Raw genomic sequence first — 14,825 nt, 5'->3', positions numbered from 1 at the left:
CCGAATCATCTCCAGTAACATGATGTCTGCACCCTAAATCGACGATCCACCTTTGATCGATCTCATATTTACCATGAGAAGCCTATGTTTTCTTTTCCTTCGAAGTCGTCACATCGACATGAAAAGTCTTATCCCAGTCCTCCTCAACACGTTGATCAGACTTTTCTCCGAGATTTGAACCAGCGAAATTTCCATTCAAATTTACTCGACAATCTCTCTTGAAGTGTTCAGTCTTGCCGCACCTGAAACACTTAAGGGGCTTTTTAGGGATATTTGAAGAATCCTGACATATTTCCTCCTTCTTCGACTTTCCCTTTTTCCAACTCGATTTCTTCACAAACAACGCATTGTTCGACTCCTCCTTTATACTCGTTCCAGCCATTTGTGCGGCCAACGACTCTTGAGATGACAAGAGATTTTCAAACTCCTCGAGTGAAGGTTGTTGAGACCAACCTTGAATCGAGGTGATGAATGGTATATATTCGGGTCGAAGTCCTCGAACAATATGTCTCGTTGTTCAAGCCTCTGAGATTGTCTCATCTGGGTTCAATAAAGAAATTTCTGAGCATATATTCTTTACCTTAAGAAAGAACTCCGAGACAGATCCGATTTGCTTTGCAGCTGCCAACTCGTTTTCAAGCATCTGGAGACGAGCCTCGTTCTTCTTATTGAAAAGACGATCAAGCGTTTCCCAGATCTCACTAGTAGATCCACAACCGATGATGTGCTCAAACAGATTGTGGGAGATTGACCTCTTCAACACAAATGTTGCCTTCGCGTTGAGTCTCTTCCGTTTCTTCGATGCTTCCGCATTTTCAGCAACATCCTCAGGAGTTACATCATCATCGTCTACGACGATGTCCTACAAATCTTCCCTAACCAAGTACGATCCCATACAGGTTTTCCATATCCAGTAGTTTGACTGGTTTAACAACTCCAAACCGAGTCCAGGTACATGACCACCACTTTCCATATCGAATAAGAACGATACCTTTTTCAACAATATTATTAAAGCTCTGATACCATGTAACGAAGTCACAATCAGGACTTCGATGATCGAACCGTGAAAAATATATTAAAAAGTGAATAGAAATTTTAGAGAATGAAAATAACCTTGAATGAAAATATGTTTATTGAAATTGATAGAATAAGAACACGATTACAATCCTTAAATAAAGTAAAACATAACTAAGACATTAAACTAAGAGACATGAAGAGTCTCATTTACTAGATAAGATCAAGAGTCTTGGACAATCCAAGAGACTCATTAACAACCAAAAACTCTTTAATTATTATTATTATTACTTTAATTTCTAACAAGTTTCATCCTCACATTCCACAAGAACTTGAAGCACATTTGCCGTCGTCGGCCTCTTAGTCCTATCCTCTTCCACACAAGAAAGTCCCGTTTCTATAAGTTTCGTAGCTTGCCTTCGGCTAAACACCCCTTTCAACTTCGTATCCACCACCTCCTCCACCCATAACTCATCCTCTTCCGATGCAAGTTTCGTTCTCGCTGTCCTAAGGAATCTCGTAAGCTCCGACTCTTGTTCCTCCACACCATCAACAACCCATCCAGATAATCTAACTCCCCTCGCCAATTCCAATATCACAACTCCATAACTATAAACATCAACCTTAGCCGTAATAGGAAGGTTCGATGCCCACTCCGGTGCCATATACCCTTTCGTCCCACGAATTCGTGCAAACTCAGACCCCGGTCCACCTCTTTGCGACAACTTGGCTAGCCCAAAATCCGCAATCTTTGGCTCTAAATGGAAGTCGAGAAGGATGTTTTCGGGCTTAACATCGCAATGGATAACCCATTCTAGACATTCATGATGAAGATAAGCCAACCCTTTTGCCATCCCTATTGCTATTTGAAATCTCTCTTTCCATCCGAGCGGATCCCCGAAGAACAAGCGCTTCTCCAAAGAACCATTTTCGACGAATTCGTAAACCACTAGCCTATGGTTGGCTTCAGCGCAAAATCCCCACATCCTTAACAAGTTCATATGATAAATCTTTCCTATTGTGGTTACTTCCGCCCAAAATACCTCCTCCCCTTGAAACGCGCCGCCCAATCTCTTAACAGCCACGGTCCTCCCGTCTTCCAATTCGCCCTTATAGACGACCCGATCCGCCTCTCCCGAGCTCCTCCTTGAAGTTCTTTGTCGATTTCTTCAGTTCCGAATAACCGAACCTCCTGAATTGCCTCGACATCAATTGATATCCGCTCCGAACAGTCGCGGGCAATTCCATTCTCTTGAAAATAATCCACCATGCCCCGAAAAACAGAATCTCCATAATTCCCACGGCCGAAGCAAAACCGTATAAATATCCCCATCTTGGTTCCTTCACACGATCGTTCGCGTATAAGGAAACAAAATCCACAGTAGCAAGAGGCTGATCGGACGGTCCACAAACAGCAATCGAAGAATTGAGAATCGTTGATTCGGTTTTTCGAACGTCATTGTAATCTGCAGGTAGTTTTATGTATATGCTTCCAGGGAAGTTCGGAGTTCTTCTTCCATTGAAAAGATCATACTTGATGTAACATGGCCCACCTCCATCAATCCTGTAACTAAATCCTTTACATGAGCAATCATTCCGGCACTTATTCCGGCAGCTTTCCAATGTTTGTTGCGTCCAAGAAGAGGAATCAAATCCATAATAATCTGCACCAGAGATCTGTACGAACTTATAGTTTTGCGATCCTGAGCTAGAGCAGGTCAGGTTAAACTTAGGCCGGCAGCCATGGTTCCAATTGGTTCGATCAGCCATCTCATAACCAAGCGGGCAGGCGCAAATCGGCTGAGGAGCGTAAACGCAAATGGCATAACGACCGCATACACCGTTCACATTGCACGGCTGTTGAACAGCGTGCCAAACCGCTTCCCACAATCCTGTTAACTTATCTAAACTGTAGAGTCTTAAATTCCCATCGTAATCCATGGTCAGTCTTCTTATAGTTCCAAAACCCATGTCGGAACTATTGAAATGGAAAGCATCACTCGATGAAAACCTACCCATATTATCAAGAACAGCAATTCTGGTATTATTGAAGGTTAACCTCCCATTCTGAGCTGGAGTCACTTCTATATTTGGCCAATATATACTCGCGACCTCCGGTCCTTCATACATTAGTTTCAATGTATTGTCATTATCGAAGTAAAATTTATAATACCCAGAAGCAAAACTGCCTTTTGCTAACGAAGAAACCAAGGGTTTGCCCTTTCTGATTGATTGTGAAGGTAAGAGAGTATCAGTTGGGAAATCAAAGCTTTGCCAGAGGATTTTACCATCTGGGTTTTTAAGAACGAGATTACCAGAGTTTAAAAGCTCAACTCTTTCCGCATTAGTGGAGCTTGTGTTTGTTTCCCATACGATTGAGCCGTCGATGTCGAGTAAAGATAGGGCTCCAACGGACCTGAGGGTGACTTTGGATCCCATGCCGTTAACAGGTTTGTTTCTGTTTGCTGTCCAAACAACCGTCTTCTCTTTAGAATCCGTGAACCAGATGGAGAACCAGAAAGCATTATCCCCCATGGTATAGAAACCACAGGTGAATGTGTTGTCAGGGGAGGTGAGAAAAACGGATTCATCTTCGACTGAGAGAGATGAACCCTTGTTGAAAAATGTTTGATTCTTTGAAGATGCGAATGGGAAGATGAAGAGAAAGAGAAACAAGAGTGATTTCATGTTTTGAGCGGTGAATGGTGCCAATTGCGTAATATATATATATGTTTAAAATTGAATTTTTAGGTTGATTTGGATATAAATAGGTACAACCCGTTTGGGTCATCAAATCGTGAGTCTCGGTTTAAATAAAAAACGGATAAAATTTTGTTTGAGGTCAAACCGTGAGTAAGTTTGAATAAAAAAACAGGTAAGACTTTTTATATTGTTATTTATTTTTCTTTTTAACTAATAAATGAAATATATAATTAATATTAACAATTTTTTTTTTAACTGATAAATGAAATATATAATTAATATTAATAATTTAATAAATTTTAAAAATAAAAAATTAATTTATAATTAGTGTTCATTAATAGAGTATATATATATATATATATATATATATATATATATATATATATATATATATATATATATATATATATATTCTACACCATTTTTTATAAATTATATATATTATAATCATTTTTTCAATTAGATCGATTAATTTTTAAGGTGTTGTTCTTCTAAAAGTTCTTACATTGATATCAGAGTGGGTTACTGCGTTGAACCGTTTGTACCAGGTTGTGCGGGGGAGTTGCTCGGAACTTTGGCAGTTGTCGGGGACCCAGCCTGTCGGGACCTTGCCCGTGTGGACGTTGGGCGACTAAACGTAGAGGATTGTAACGATTCTAAATGTTAAGGAATGAGACTTGAATCCCACATTAGAATTATGGGGTTCCTATGTGTGGTTTAATAGTTCTTGGTCTCTCCCACCTTATCTGCGAGATTGATGACGAGGAGTAAGAGACTGGTAACAATGGATTGTGAAATCGATTGAGATTGATGGTTGGTTTGCTGAGGGATAAGAGTCCAATAATATTTGTTTGTTAAGGATAAGAGACTTGTGAAATTGTGATTAATATTTGTGGTTGATTTGCCGAAGGATAAGAGGTCGATAACAAAGGATCGTGAGGTCACGATATTAGAGGTCGATTGAGATTGGTGGTTGAATTGTCTATGGATATAGACCTAGTAACATTGGGATTGGGATGATTGAAATTGATGGTTGGTTTGCGAACGATAAGAAGCCGATAATAAAGGATCGTGATGTCACACAATTAAAGATGTCGATTGAGATTGATGATTGGTTTACTGAGTGATAAGAGATGTCGGTAATATTTGTTTGCTAAAAGGATAAGAGACTTGTGAAACAATGAAAGCGTGATTGGGATTTGTGGTTGGTTTGCCGAGGGATAAAAGGTCGGTAATAAAAGATCGTAAGGTTACAAAATTAGAGGTCGATTGAAATTGGTGGTTAGATTGCTGATGGATAAAAAGCTGGTAACATTATGATTGGGATGTGGTTTGCTGATGGATAAAAGTCGATTAATATTTTGTGGTTGGTTTGTTAAGAAAGATAATAGGTCCAATAACATTGGTTTTCCAAGAAAAGAGAATTGTGAACTTGTGTGATTGAGATGTGATTTATCTAGGGATAAGAGGCATGTGAAAGTGTGATTGAGTTTGGTGTTTAGTTTATCGAGGGATAAGTGGTATGAAAGTGTGATTAATATTTATGATTGGTTTACCGATGGATAAGAGTCGGTAACATTGGCTTGACAATGATAAGAGATTTATTGTTGGGTTGTCGAGGGATTAGATGATAGATTAGTAATATAGACTAATTGGAAAACCAAAATATTGGTGGTTAAATACATGAATGAGATTGTTGGTCTACCGAAGAAGTTAAGGTAAAGAGGTTAGTGATATGATGATATTGTTCGTTTGTCAAAAGTGAAATTAAAAGATGGTGGTACTGTTAAGATAGTTGGGTGCAAAAATGAGGTTACAAGATTAGTAATATGAGACGTCTATTATGTAAGAAATGATACTTTTGGTTGATCGAAAAATGAGGGTATATCGGTGAACTAATGAGAAAAAAAGTTAAATGAATGTCTCCTTATCAAATTTGTTATTCTGTTTATCTTTTTTTATGAATAACAAAAAAAAAATGTTGAATGAGAAGAGTGAGACGACCACTAAATTGTCTCAACCATTAAAGTCTCTCATGTTCATACCATAAATACAATTCCTCATTCTTGGTGGCATAACAAGAAGAGATGGTTCGACCCAAATCTGCGAAAACAGGAGAATATCGACGAAAAAAATTATGAAGATGATGAAAACGATAATAATGATGGTACGACAAAGATGTGTATCGTATATTTCAACTTTGTAAAATGAATTTTATTTATCCTTACAATGCATACTAGAGTTATTAAGGATTTTTTTTTTCGGTTCCTTTACACATGTATACACTATGCAGTTTAGGTAATTGAGTTTTGAGAGGGAAAGAAGAAGAAGGAAAAAGAGGCTGACAATTTTATTAGAATAATTTATCTTCCATGAGTTTTTTATATCAAATTTTAAAATCATCAAGTTGCCAATTGGCATGAGGATCCGAGCTAATTTTCTATATTGATTATAAGTGCTGTAAACACTTCAAGATGGAATTTTTTTTAACAGACTTTCTAGATTGCTGCTATTTTAAATTCAACTGCTGAAATATAATCAAATTAAGACTTCCATTTATCATCTTATCTTATGCTGCCATAGAAGAAAACAAAAATACAATAAATTTTAGATTTAGTGACTTTTCTTATCAAGTTTTGTTAGGATTAGCATGACCATTGACCAATCAGTGTATGTTTTGGTTAGAATTGAAACTAGGGTTCAATTTCAATTCCGTTGTTTGCTTTATGAAGCTAGTTTTATTACACTTTGCATTGACCAATCAACCAAAAGAAATGTTAGCAAGAATTTTACTTAATAAACTAAAATTTTCAAATTCATTTATTATTAATACCGTTGTAATTTTAAAAAAGAGTTATGACTGGAAGATCATGTTAACAAATATATATACCATTATAAAAAAAAAAGTTGACATTACAAATTGTATATTAAGGTTTTAGTTCAATCTTATTGTTAGTTGTGTAATTTAAAAAAAAAAGTTATAATTTAATTACAGTTCCAACAAAAAAAAAATATGTATATAATTTTATAATCTTCTATCCCTAGATTATTATTATAATTTTAATTTGGGCCAAATCTCAATATTTATGACTATAGTATCAATAATTTGCTAGAGTATAATTGTAGAATAACAAATGGTTAAGGGGTGATTCTTAATATAAATTTATAAAATTGAGAGTTTATTTTAAATTGTAAAAATTATTTTTAAAAAATATATAAGTTATATATTATTATTATTATTTATATATATAATTAAATATAAATTAATTTTTAAAATAATATAATAATTTTTTTTAACAAAAATTGTATAATATCATAAAATTAAAATAATTTATTTATTAGTGAAATCTTAAAATTTCAAGAACGTAAATTTTAAATTTTAAAAGTTTTATTAAGATGTATTTAAAACCAAAATCCTTTAAGTAATTTAAAATAATAATATAATACAACTTTAATAATTTAAAAAATATATAAACAAATTTTTATGTCAGACATAATTGGTTAAGGTTCTAGTCCAATACACACTTTCAAATTTATTTACTTGTTTCATAAATAAATTATTAGGATAAAATTCATTTTTTTAATGTTAAAACTCAAACATTATATCAATCATTTTATCAATTCATTTTATCATTTAAATATTAAAATTATTTTTTAATTAAATTAAAACACAATATAAATCCAACTATAACCTACCATATTATCTAATATCATTTAAAATTTAAATAAATAAATAATTATACTAAAAAATAAAGTTAATATATTTGAATAACAAATATTAATTAATTTATAAAAAATATTTTTTTTGTATATAAACTAACTCTAAACAAATATTCTAAATAAATATAATAATTAATTTAAATTAATATTTTTAAATTTAATAAAATAAAATTACTATAATGTAATTTAAGAAAAAGTTATTTACAACCGGTCTAAAATTATAAATCATTCCATCAATTCAAATACTAAAATTACCATATATATATATATATATATATATATATATATATATATATATATATATATATAACATTTATATTATTATATTATAAAATTTCTTTTAATATAAATTAAATTATAAAATTATTTTATTTAAAAAAATTATATTAATTAAAATAAATTTACAATAAATAAAATATACTAAATTATCTAATATAACATTTAAATTTTAATAATAGTAATTTATAAAATTAACATTCATTTAAAAAAAATAATAAAAATTAATATTAATATATATATAATTTTTTAATATTTATTTTATTATATTTTAAAATTTAATTTAATATAAATTAAATTATTCATTTAAAAAATATTATATATATATATATATATATATATAGAGGGGGGAGGGGAGGAGGGTATAATTAGAATAAAAAATAAAAAAAAAACATAGCTTTTTATTAATTTTATCCAACAAGGGTTATTTGAAAAAAAAATCAAAATACTTTATCCAAATAACCTATTCATCAAACAAACCTACTTATCTCCCTTATTTATTTTTTTCTTTTGTGTTTTTCAAAGTTTAAGTACTTGTTAAATTGTCATTAATTCATTATCAAAGTTTGTACAATTTCTTAAAATATTTTATGATTCTCATATTTTCATATTAAAATTAAACTATTTAATAAAAAAATATTAAATATATTCAATTACAATTTGTAAAAATTTGATTTCTCAAAATATAAAATTGAATTGTATTTAAAATTTGAGCCTTATAGATTGGCTGTTTGTTCATCTTTCATTATAAATTTATAATAGATAATCTTTTAGCTGAGTTAAAAAAATTATTGTAGAATATAAGAGTGATTGTCGGATATGAAATGAATTAAATGCATGAGAATAAAAAATTGTTAGTAAATAGAAGAGTGATTAAGTATGAAGATATGAACTAGTATTGGCAATGGTGTAACATCAAGGAAACTAGCATAAATTTGTGGCAAAAATATAAATAAAATATTATTTATTTTTATATATATTTTAAATAAAATTATAATTATTAAAATTAATTTATTTAAAATTAATTTTAATATGTAAAATCAAAATTTTAATATTAACTATTAACATATATTTTAAAATTTATTAAATATTTAAAGTTAAAAAAATTAATTTTATAAGTTTAAAAACACTTCAAATAAATATAGATTTTTCTTAGTTAAGAAATCAAGTCAATTATCCAATTTATCTGGTTAGTTATTATAAACTGATTCAGTGATTTTTTACCATCACTTCGACAAACCAACCACCAATCACACAATCCATATTTCATATTATGACATCACACACTCTCACACACTTATTATCTCTCGTTAAATCAACCACCAATCTCAATTGACCTCACATTTTTCACATTTTCTTATCACACTTGACAAATCAACCATTAATTTTAATCGACCTCTAGTATCGTGAGCTCACACATTTTCACATTTCGGTAAGTCAAAATTTCATTCATATTATTTTTAATCACTGATATCTCATTTATTATCGATCTATTGTCCTCACAAATCTCACCTCTCATCTCATGATTTTTAACCTTACCGCGACCACTTTTACCACTAATCGATCTTTTATCTTTTAACTCATACTTTTTCATATTCCTCTTTCTCTATTCAAAAAATCACCCACAAATCTCAAACAACATTTAATCTCGTGACATCACACACTTTTATAATTCGATTAATCAACATCTCATTCATATATTTTAACCACTAATATCTCATTTATTATCATCCTCTTTATATTACCGCAACCTCTTTTTTTATCCCCACTTCTAACCACCAAATCTCAATCGACATCTCATCTCATGACCTCACACACTTTCACACACCTCTTATCCACGTCAAACCAACATCAATCCCTCAATCGACCTCTCATCTTCTAACTCACACTTTTCATATGTTTCTTTGTCCCCTCGAAAAATAACCTCTAATCTCGTGACCTCACACACTTTTACATTTCGGTCAATCAATATCTCATTCATATATTATTAACCACTAATATCTCATTAGTTACCAACCGTTTAAATTATTTCACACTCCTTCAAAACCAACCACCAAATCTCAATCGACGTCTCATCTCATCTCATTACCTTACACACACCTCTTGTTAGGATCTAGGTAGCCGCTGGAGGACCGGGGGTTGGACCGGTTAGCGGTTCTCACTCGTAAGGTGGTAGTTAATCCGGTTAAAGATTAACACCGGAGTTTCAATACTTCACAACCTGTCACAAACTCTTGAACTAGGTTCAAGCGCGGAAGAGGTTTGCTTTCAGATTGAAGCAGCACACTTGTTTGATGAACAAGGCCGGTTTCGGATGATGGAGATTTGGAGATGGTGGGTCGGTTTCGGTAATCTGGAAATTCAGTATGGTTAGTATAGAGTCGGTTTAGAGCGGTGTGGTTAAGTTAGTCGGTTAGATGATGAAGCCGGCAGAAAGTAAATAACAAGACAGATTTTATGGATGTTCGGAGATAAAACTCCTACGTCACCCCTTCCTCTCGAAACCGCGAGAAGGATATTCACTAAGGAATACAAGTACAATCCGATCGAGACTTATTTCCTGCTCGATAATACTCTTACAATTTATACCGAAATTGTAATACACACTTTGACTTTAGCACTTAGGCTTTCTTAGAATAACACAATCTTATCACTTGTAGTAAATGCTCTTAACGCTTTACTTGTCTCACTGAGTGTCCCGCATTTACTCTTCTTCAACTGCCCCTTTTTATAGGTGAAATATGCCAACGGTCATATTTCATTTCCTTGAATCTGATTGGCTGAGCAGAGGTGCAGTGATTCAGTGTTTTAGAGGTTCAGACCTGCGGTCGCTTCCTCAGACCTGATGGTCAACCTCAGACCTGGTATTCTGTCTCAGACCTGGCGGTCTGTTCTTCCGGTTTGTAAGACAAACCTGCCGGGTTTGTCTTTTACTTGATGTAGGCACTGTCTGTTGGACAGTTGTCTGTACTTGGAAGATTTCCTTTCTGGCTTATCCTGAAGTGGAAGGATCCGGTAGTACTGTTTTTCTGCAGCCTACAGTCTTTCCTCAGACTTGCATGGATATGGAAGTATTCAGTCTGTTCCTTTGGTATCATTCTCAATAGATACCCGAATTGTCTTCTTGTACTGGTCGGCCGCTTGACTTAGCCGGGTGGCTTTTGGTATGAGTAATGTAACCGGACTTCTTCCGGTTATTTCTCTGCCTTGTGGATGATCGGCTGTTTGATGATTCCGGTTTTAGGCTTTGGCCGATCCTTTCTTTGTATGGTCACGTTCCGAATACTCTTGGTCGGTTTACTAGCTTGACCGGTTAGTTTTCTTTAGCCGGTTCCGGTTCGGTTCCTTGTTCCTGCATGGAAAGTTTGTTTAAGTTAGGTATGTTTGAACCGGTCTGATTTATCTAACAATTTCTCCCTTTTTGATTATTTTATTTAAAATTATCAAAATCATGTAAGTTTGCAACCGTAGGCCGGTTGTTTTGTTTGGCCGGATTTTTGAAACTGACTTAGGAGAATTTTTCGAAAAATTTTGAGAAAAATTTTGGAAGTGTCTTTATCTTTTATCTCATCATTTTCTCCATTTTTGATTATTTTATTTAAAATTATCAAAACTAAGTAGAAATGCAAAAGATGGACGGTTTCAAAAAGTAACTTTATATATATATATAGATAACCGGAAAAGACAAAATATATATAAAAGCACTTAAGGAAAGATAGTCCCTATTCAGAGTCCGTGAAGTCATATAGGCTCTTTTTTTTCTTCGGTTGCTGTTGACCGGTCGGTTCGGAGGATCGTCGTCTTGTAGACCGGGACCGCAGTTGTTCTTCGACTTCATCTTCGATTTGGTCGTCCTGCTGCGATGCACTTGGGATGACCGGTTCAGAGATCTCACTTAGCAGCTCGGCTATTTGAACCTTCTTAAGGGCCTCCTTTTTAGGAGCCTCCCTCTTCCGCTTTTTCGGCGCTGAGGCGGAGGCGGCCGCCTTCTTCTTCTTGTTTTCTTCGGCGAATTCTTCCAGCTTCCGTTTTTGCTTTTCCAACCGCTCAGCATCCTCCGCTGCTAGAGCGGCTGCTTTCTTAGCGAATCCTGGGAACAGGGCCTCTCCTCTTTTAATCCGCGCGGCTTCCTCTTCCGCTTCGGTGAGTTGAGATGAGCGCGGTGCCTCTTTATCTTTGCCTGCTTCGGCATCCAGCGCATCCTGGATCCTTTTAGCCGTTTCAGCATCGGCCGCTATAGCCGCGGCATCCGCGTTCACCTTTGCCTTTAGCAGTTCGGCAACCTGTTCAGAGAGCGCCTTTAGTTCGGTCACGAGACCCACATTTGTCTTTTCGAGTTCGGAGACCCGGTCAAGTGTCGTGCCGACCAAATCATTACTCATCGCAGTTAACCGTTGATCGGTTTCTCTCTCAAACCGGTCGAAATCTTTTTTTAAATCGGAGGTTACGTCCTCCAGAATTGCAGTTCGCTGAACAAATTTATCGCGCTGAACCGCCTCTTCCTGCAGACCTTCACCGAGTTCCGAGAACCGTTCTTGATTTCTCTCCAGAAGATGCCTTGTGACGTCGGCGAATTTGAGGGCCGAATCAAATATTATGTTGTATCTATCCTTGAAAGGTTGAACCACTGTATCTTCGAACTCTTGAATACCGTCAGCAATCCGTACCGATGTGGATGCTTCAAGCTTTTGAAGTCGGTCCTCAACCCATTCTTTAGTAAAGTCTGAAACAGGGACTTCCGGTAGTGGGGGAGGTGAGTGCTTGGTGAGATTTGGATCGGCTCCTTCACTGGATTCTATCGGTGCCGCATTCTCCCTTGGAGGTGTTGGGCAGTTAGCCGGAAACCTTTCGATCTTGGGAGCAGTATATACCGGTACCTGCATTCGGCTGCATATGGCTTCTAGCCGCTCAACCTCTTGAATTAGTTCCCCTTTGGCTTTTTCAAGCCTTGTTAACACCCGCGGCGCTACGGTGTCCACCGATTCCATCTTGTTGAGCTCCTCCGTAATTTTCCGTATTTTTGTCGTTAGTTTCCGAAGTTGAACCTTCGGTAACAAGAGACAAGTTCGGTGTTGTACCTCTTGGAGTGTGTTGGAGTTCGTAATGTTCATCATCAGGTCCTCCACTTCCTCCAGTCTGTTTATGCATTGCTCATCTGTGTGGCCCGGTAAGATTTGTCTATACGGTGTATCAAACCGGTGCTCGTGCCACTCCAGGTATAGTTCTTCAACCGACTCGGCTCTTCTTCTGATGCCTTGAAGGAGTTTCCCAGTTATCCTATCGGCCTCTGCTTCTTCGGCCTCCTCCCTCTCTGTGTCGTCGCCTTCATCATCGGCTTCTTTATCAACCTCTTCTCCACCCTCGGTGGTCTCAGGGTTGGTGTTTGGTGCGGCATCCTTAGGACTCTGGGCCGAACCGTCTTCATTGACCGTTCTATCACCCTCGGTCTTCTCCGTGTCTGTTCTCTCAGAGGCCCACTCCTCATCTTCTGTGTGCTGTGGTGGTTCTGAGAAAATTACCTGCTCTTTTCCTTTGCCTTCGGCCTTCGCTTTGGCTGGGGCAACTTTCTTGGCGGTTTTCTTCTTTCGGCCTCCTGTGGAACCGGGGGCCGGCTGCGTTCTTTCAAGGAATTGCCTTGATCTGATGAGGCAACGTTCTGCTACAGCGATGCCGGGACCGATGTCGAGATTTAGGTGGAGGAAGATCTTACCTAGGGGCACGGCGTATCCCCACGACCGGTTTGAATCCGGTTTCACCATATCCATTAGGTTGATGAACACCGATCTTGCCCAGTTGACCTCTCTTCCCTCCATTAGACCGATCAGCATCTTGATTTTGTCTCTTGTGAGGTTGTTGAGGTTTCCTCCCCTCGCCAGGATCGCCCTTGTGAAGATGTCACATATCGGGATATATTCCGGCTTCAACATTTGTTTGCTCCCGGATGTTTTGATCGGCTCATCAGTTGCCGATAGGATCTGGCAAGCCGCCTCAAAGGTGTCCTGCTCTATTTCTGCCGTTGCATCCTAGCCGGTTGTCGGAAGATGCAGGCTCTCGGCCACTAATGCTTCGGTGAAAACTATTTCAGAACCGCATACAGTCGTGGTGATCTTGTCGTAGGAGATGGTTGCGGTTTTGAAGAACTCCTCGACCGCATCCTTGTATATAACATGAGGACCGCCGAGGAAATATTCCAGACCGGTTTTGATTACCCGGTCAATAACTTCCTTCGCCTCGGGCGTACCATTCAACCGGATTTCCTCGAAATCCACCTGAGAATAGAGTCTGAACAAAGCCGAATCACGCTCCATGTTAAAGGATTTGAGAATGTGAGAGATAACCGCTTCAGAGAGTGAGAGAGCTTAGAGAGAGAAAGCAGATTCGCGTGAGAATGAAGTAAAATGACCGAAAGCCCCTTTTATAGATGCGGTTTGGAGACCCAACCGTCCCATCAATAAAAGGGCGGGAATTTTCCCTCCGAGTTGAAATGAGCGCCAAACTGTGGGCGGGAGATAATGGGCGCCAAACAAAGGGCGGTAAACAGAGGGGCGGCAATTTTGGGCGGGAGGTTTCCCTCCAAAAGCCTTTGCTTATGTCATTGATGACGCACTTTTCTTCTTGAAACTGATTGATGATACGGTTTCTAAGTCTAACCGGTCAGTTTGAGTGATCAGAGTGTTAACAGATTATTTTAAACAGATTTTATGTGACCGGATAAGAGCGCGGTTATAGTTTGAAGATGTGAACCGGTTACTTAGATAAATGTTCAAAGAATTAAGAAGACACGGTTAGTTAAACTGAAATGATATTAAAATTCAAGAGATAGTAGAGAAAGGAAACCGACATAGGATTCGGTACAGAGATAGGCATACAGAAATAATGTAAAGTACAGCCTATTGAAAAGACATTCTACAGATTCGGTCTATTGCCGAATCCTTGTCAAGGATGTTTGAGGAAGAAGCCGGTGTGCCCGGTCCGAACTCTGGTCGGTACACAAGAATCAGCTTGCTGATATGCGGTGCATACCCGAGACCTTTCTTGGTCAGCACCATATTCTTTAGGTTTTCCCATATGACCGTTGACCAGTTGATGGCCGATTCGCAAAGAATGTGGGT

The 14,825-nt window shown here is 36.6% G+C and overlaps 1 protein-coding gene and 1 pseudogene across 1 annotated transcript; both read right to left on the bottom strand.

Moving 5' to 3' along the window:
* Positions 1–1,313: 1,313 nt before the first annotated feature.
* On the bottom strand, positions 1,314–3,700 carry LOC124909756 (annotated as a pseudogene).
* Positions 3,701–4,229: 529 nt separating this feature from the next.
* LOC124909755 (eukaryotic translation initiation factor 5B-like) lies at positions 4,230–12,596 on the bottom strand. Its single transcript, XM_047450401.1, has 3 exons — positions 12,420–12,596; positions 11,547–12,323; positions 4,230–4,373 (listed from the first exon to the last, which is right to left on the bottom strand). The coding sequence occupies exons 1-3, from the start codon at positions 12,594–12,596 to the stop codon at positions 4,230–4,232; spliced, it is 1,098 nt and encodes a 365-aa protein (XP_047306357.1).
* Between the last annotated feature and the right edge of the window lie 2,229 nt (positions 12,597–14,825).

This window comes from Impatiens glandulifera, chromosome 7 (assembly GCF_907164915.1).
Source record: "Impatiens glandulifera chromosome 7, dImpGla2.1, whole genome shotgun sequence".
NCBI lineage: Eukaryota > Viridiplantae > Streptophyta > Magnoliopsida > Ericales > Balsaminaceae > Impatiens > Impatiens glandulifera.
This window is presented reverse-complemented; position numbering and strand designations above follow the sequence as displayed.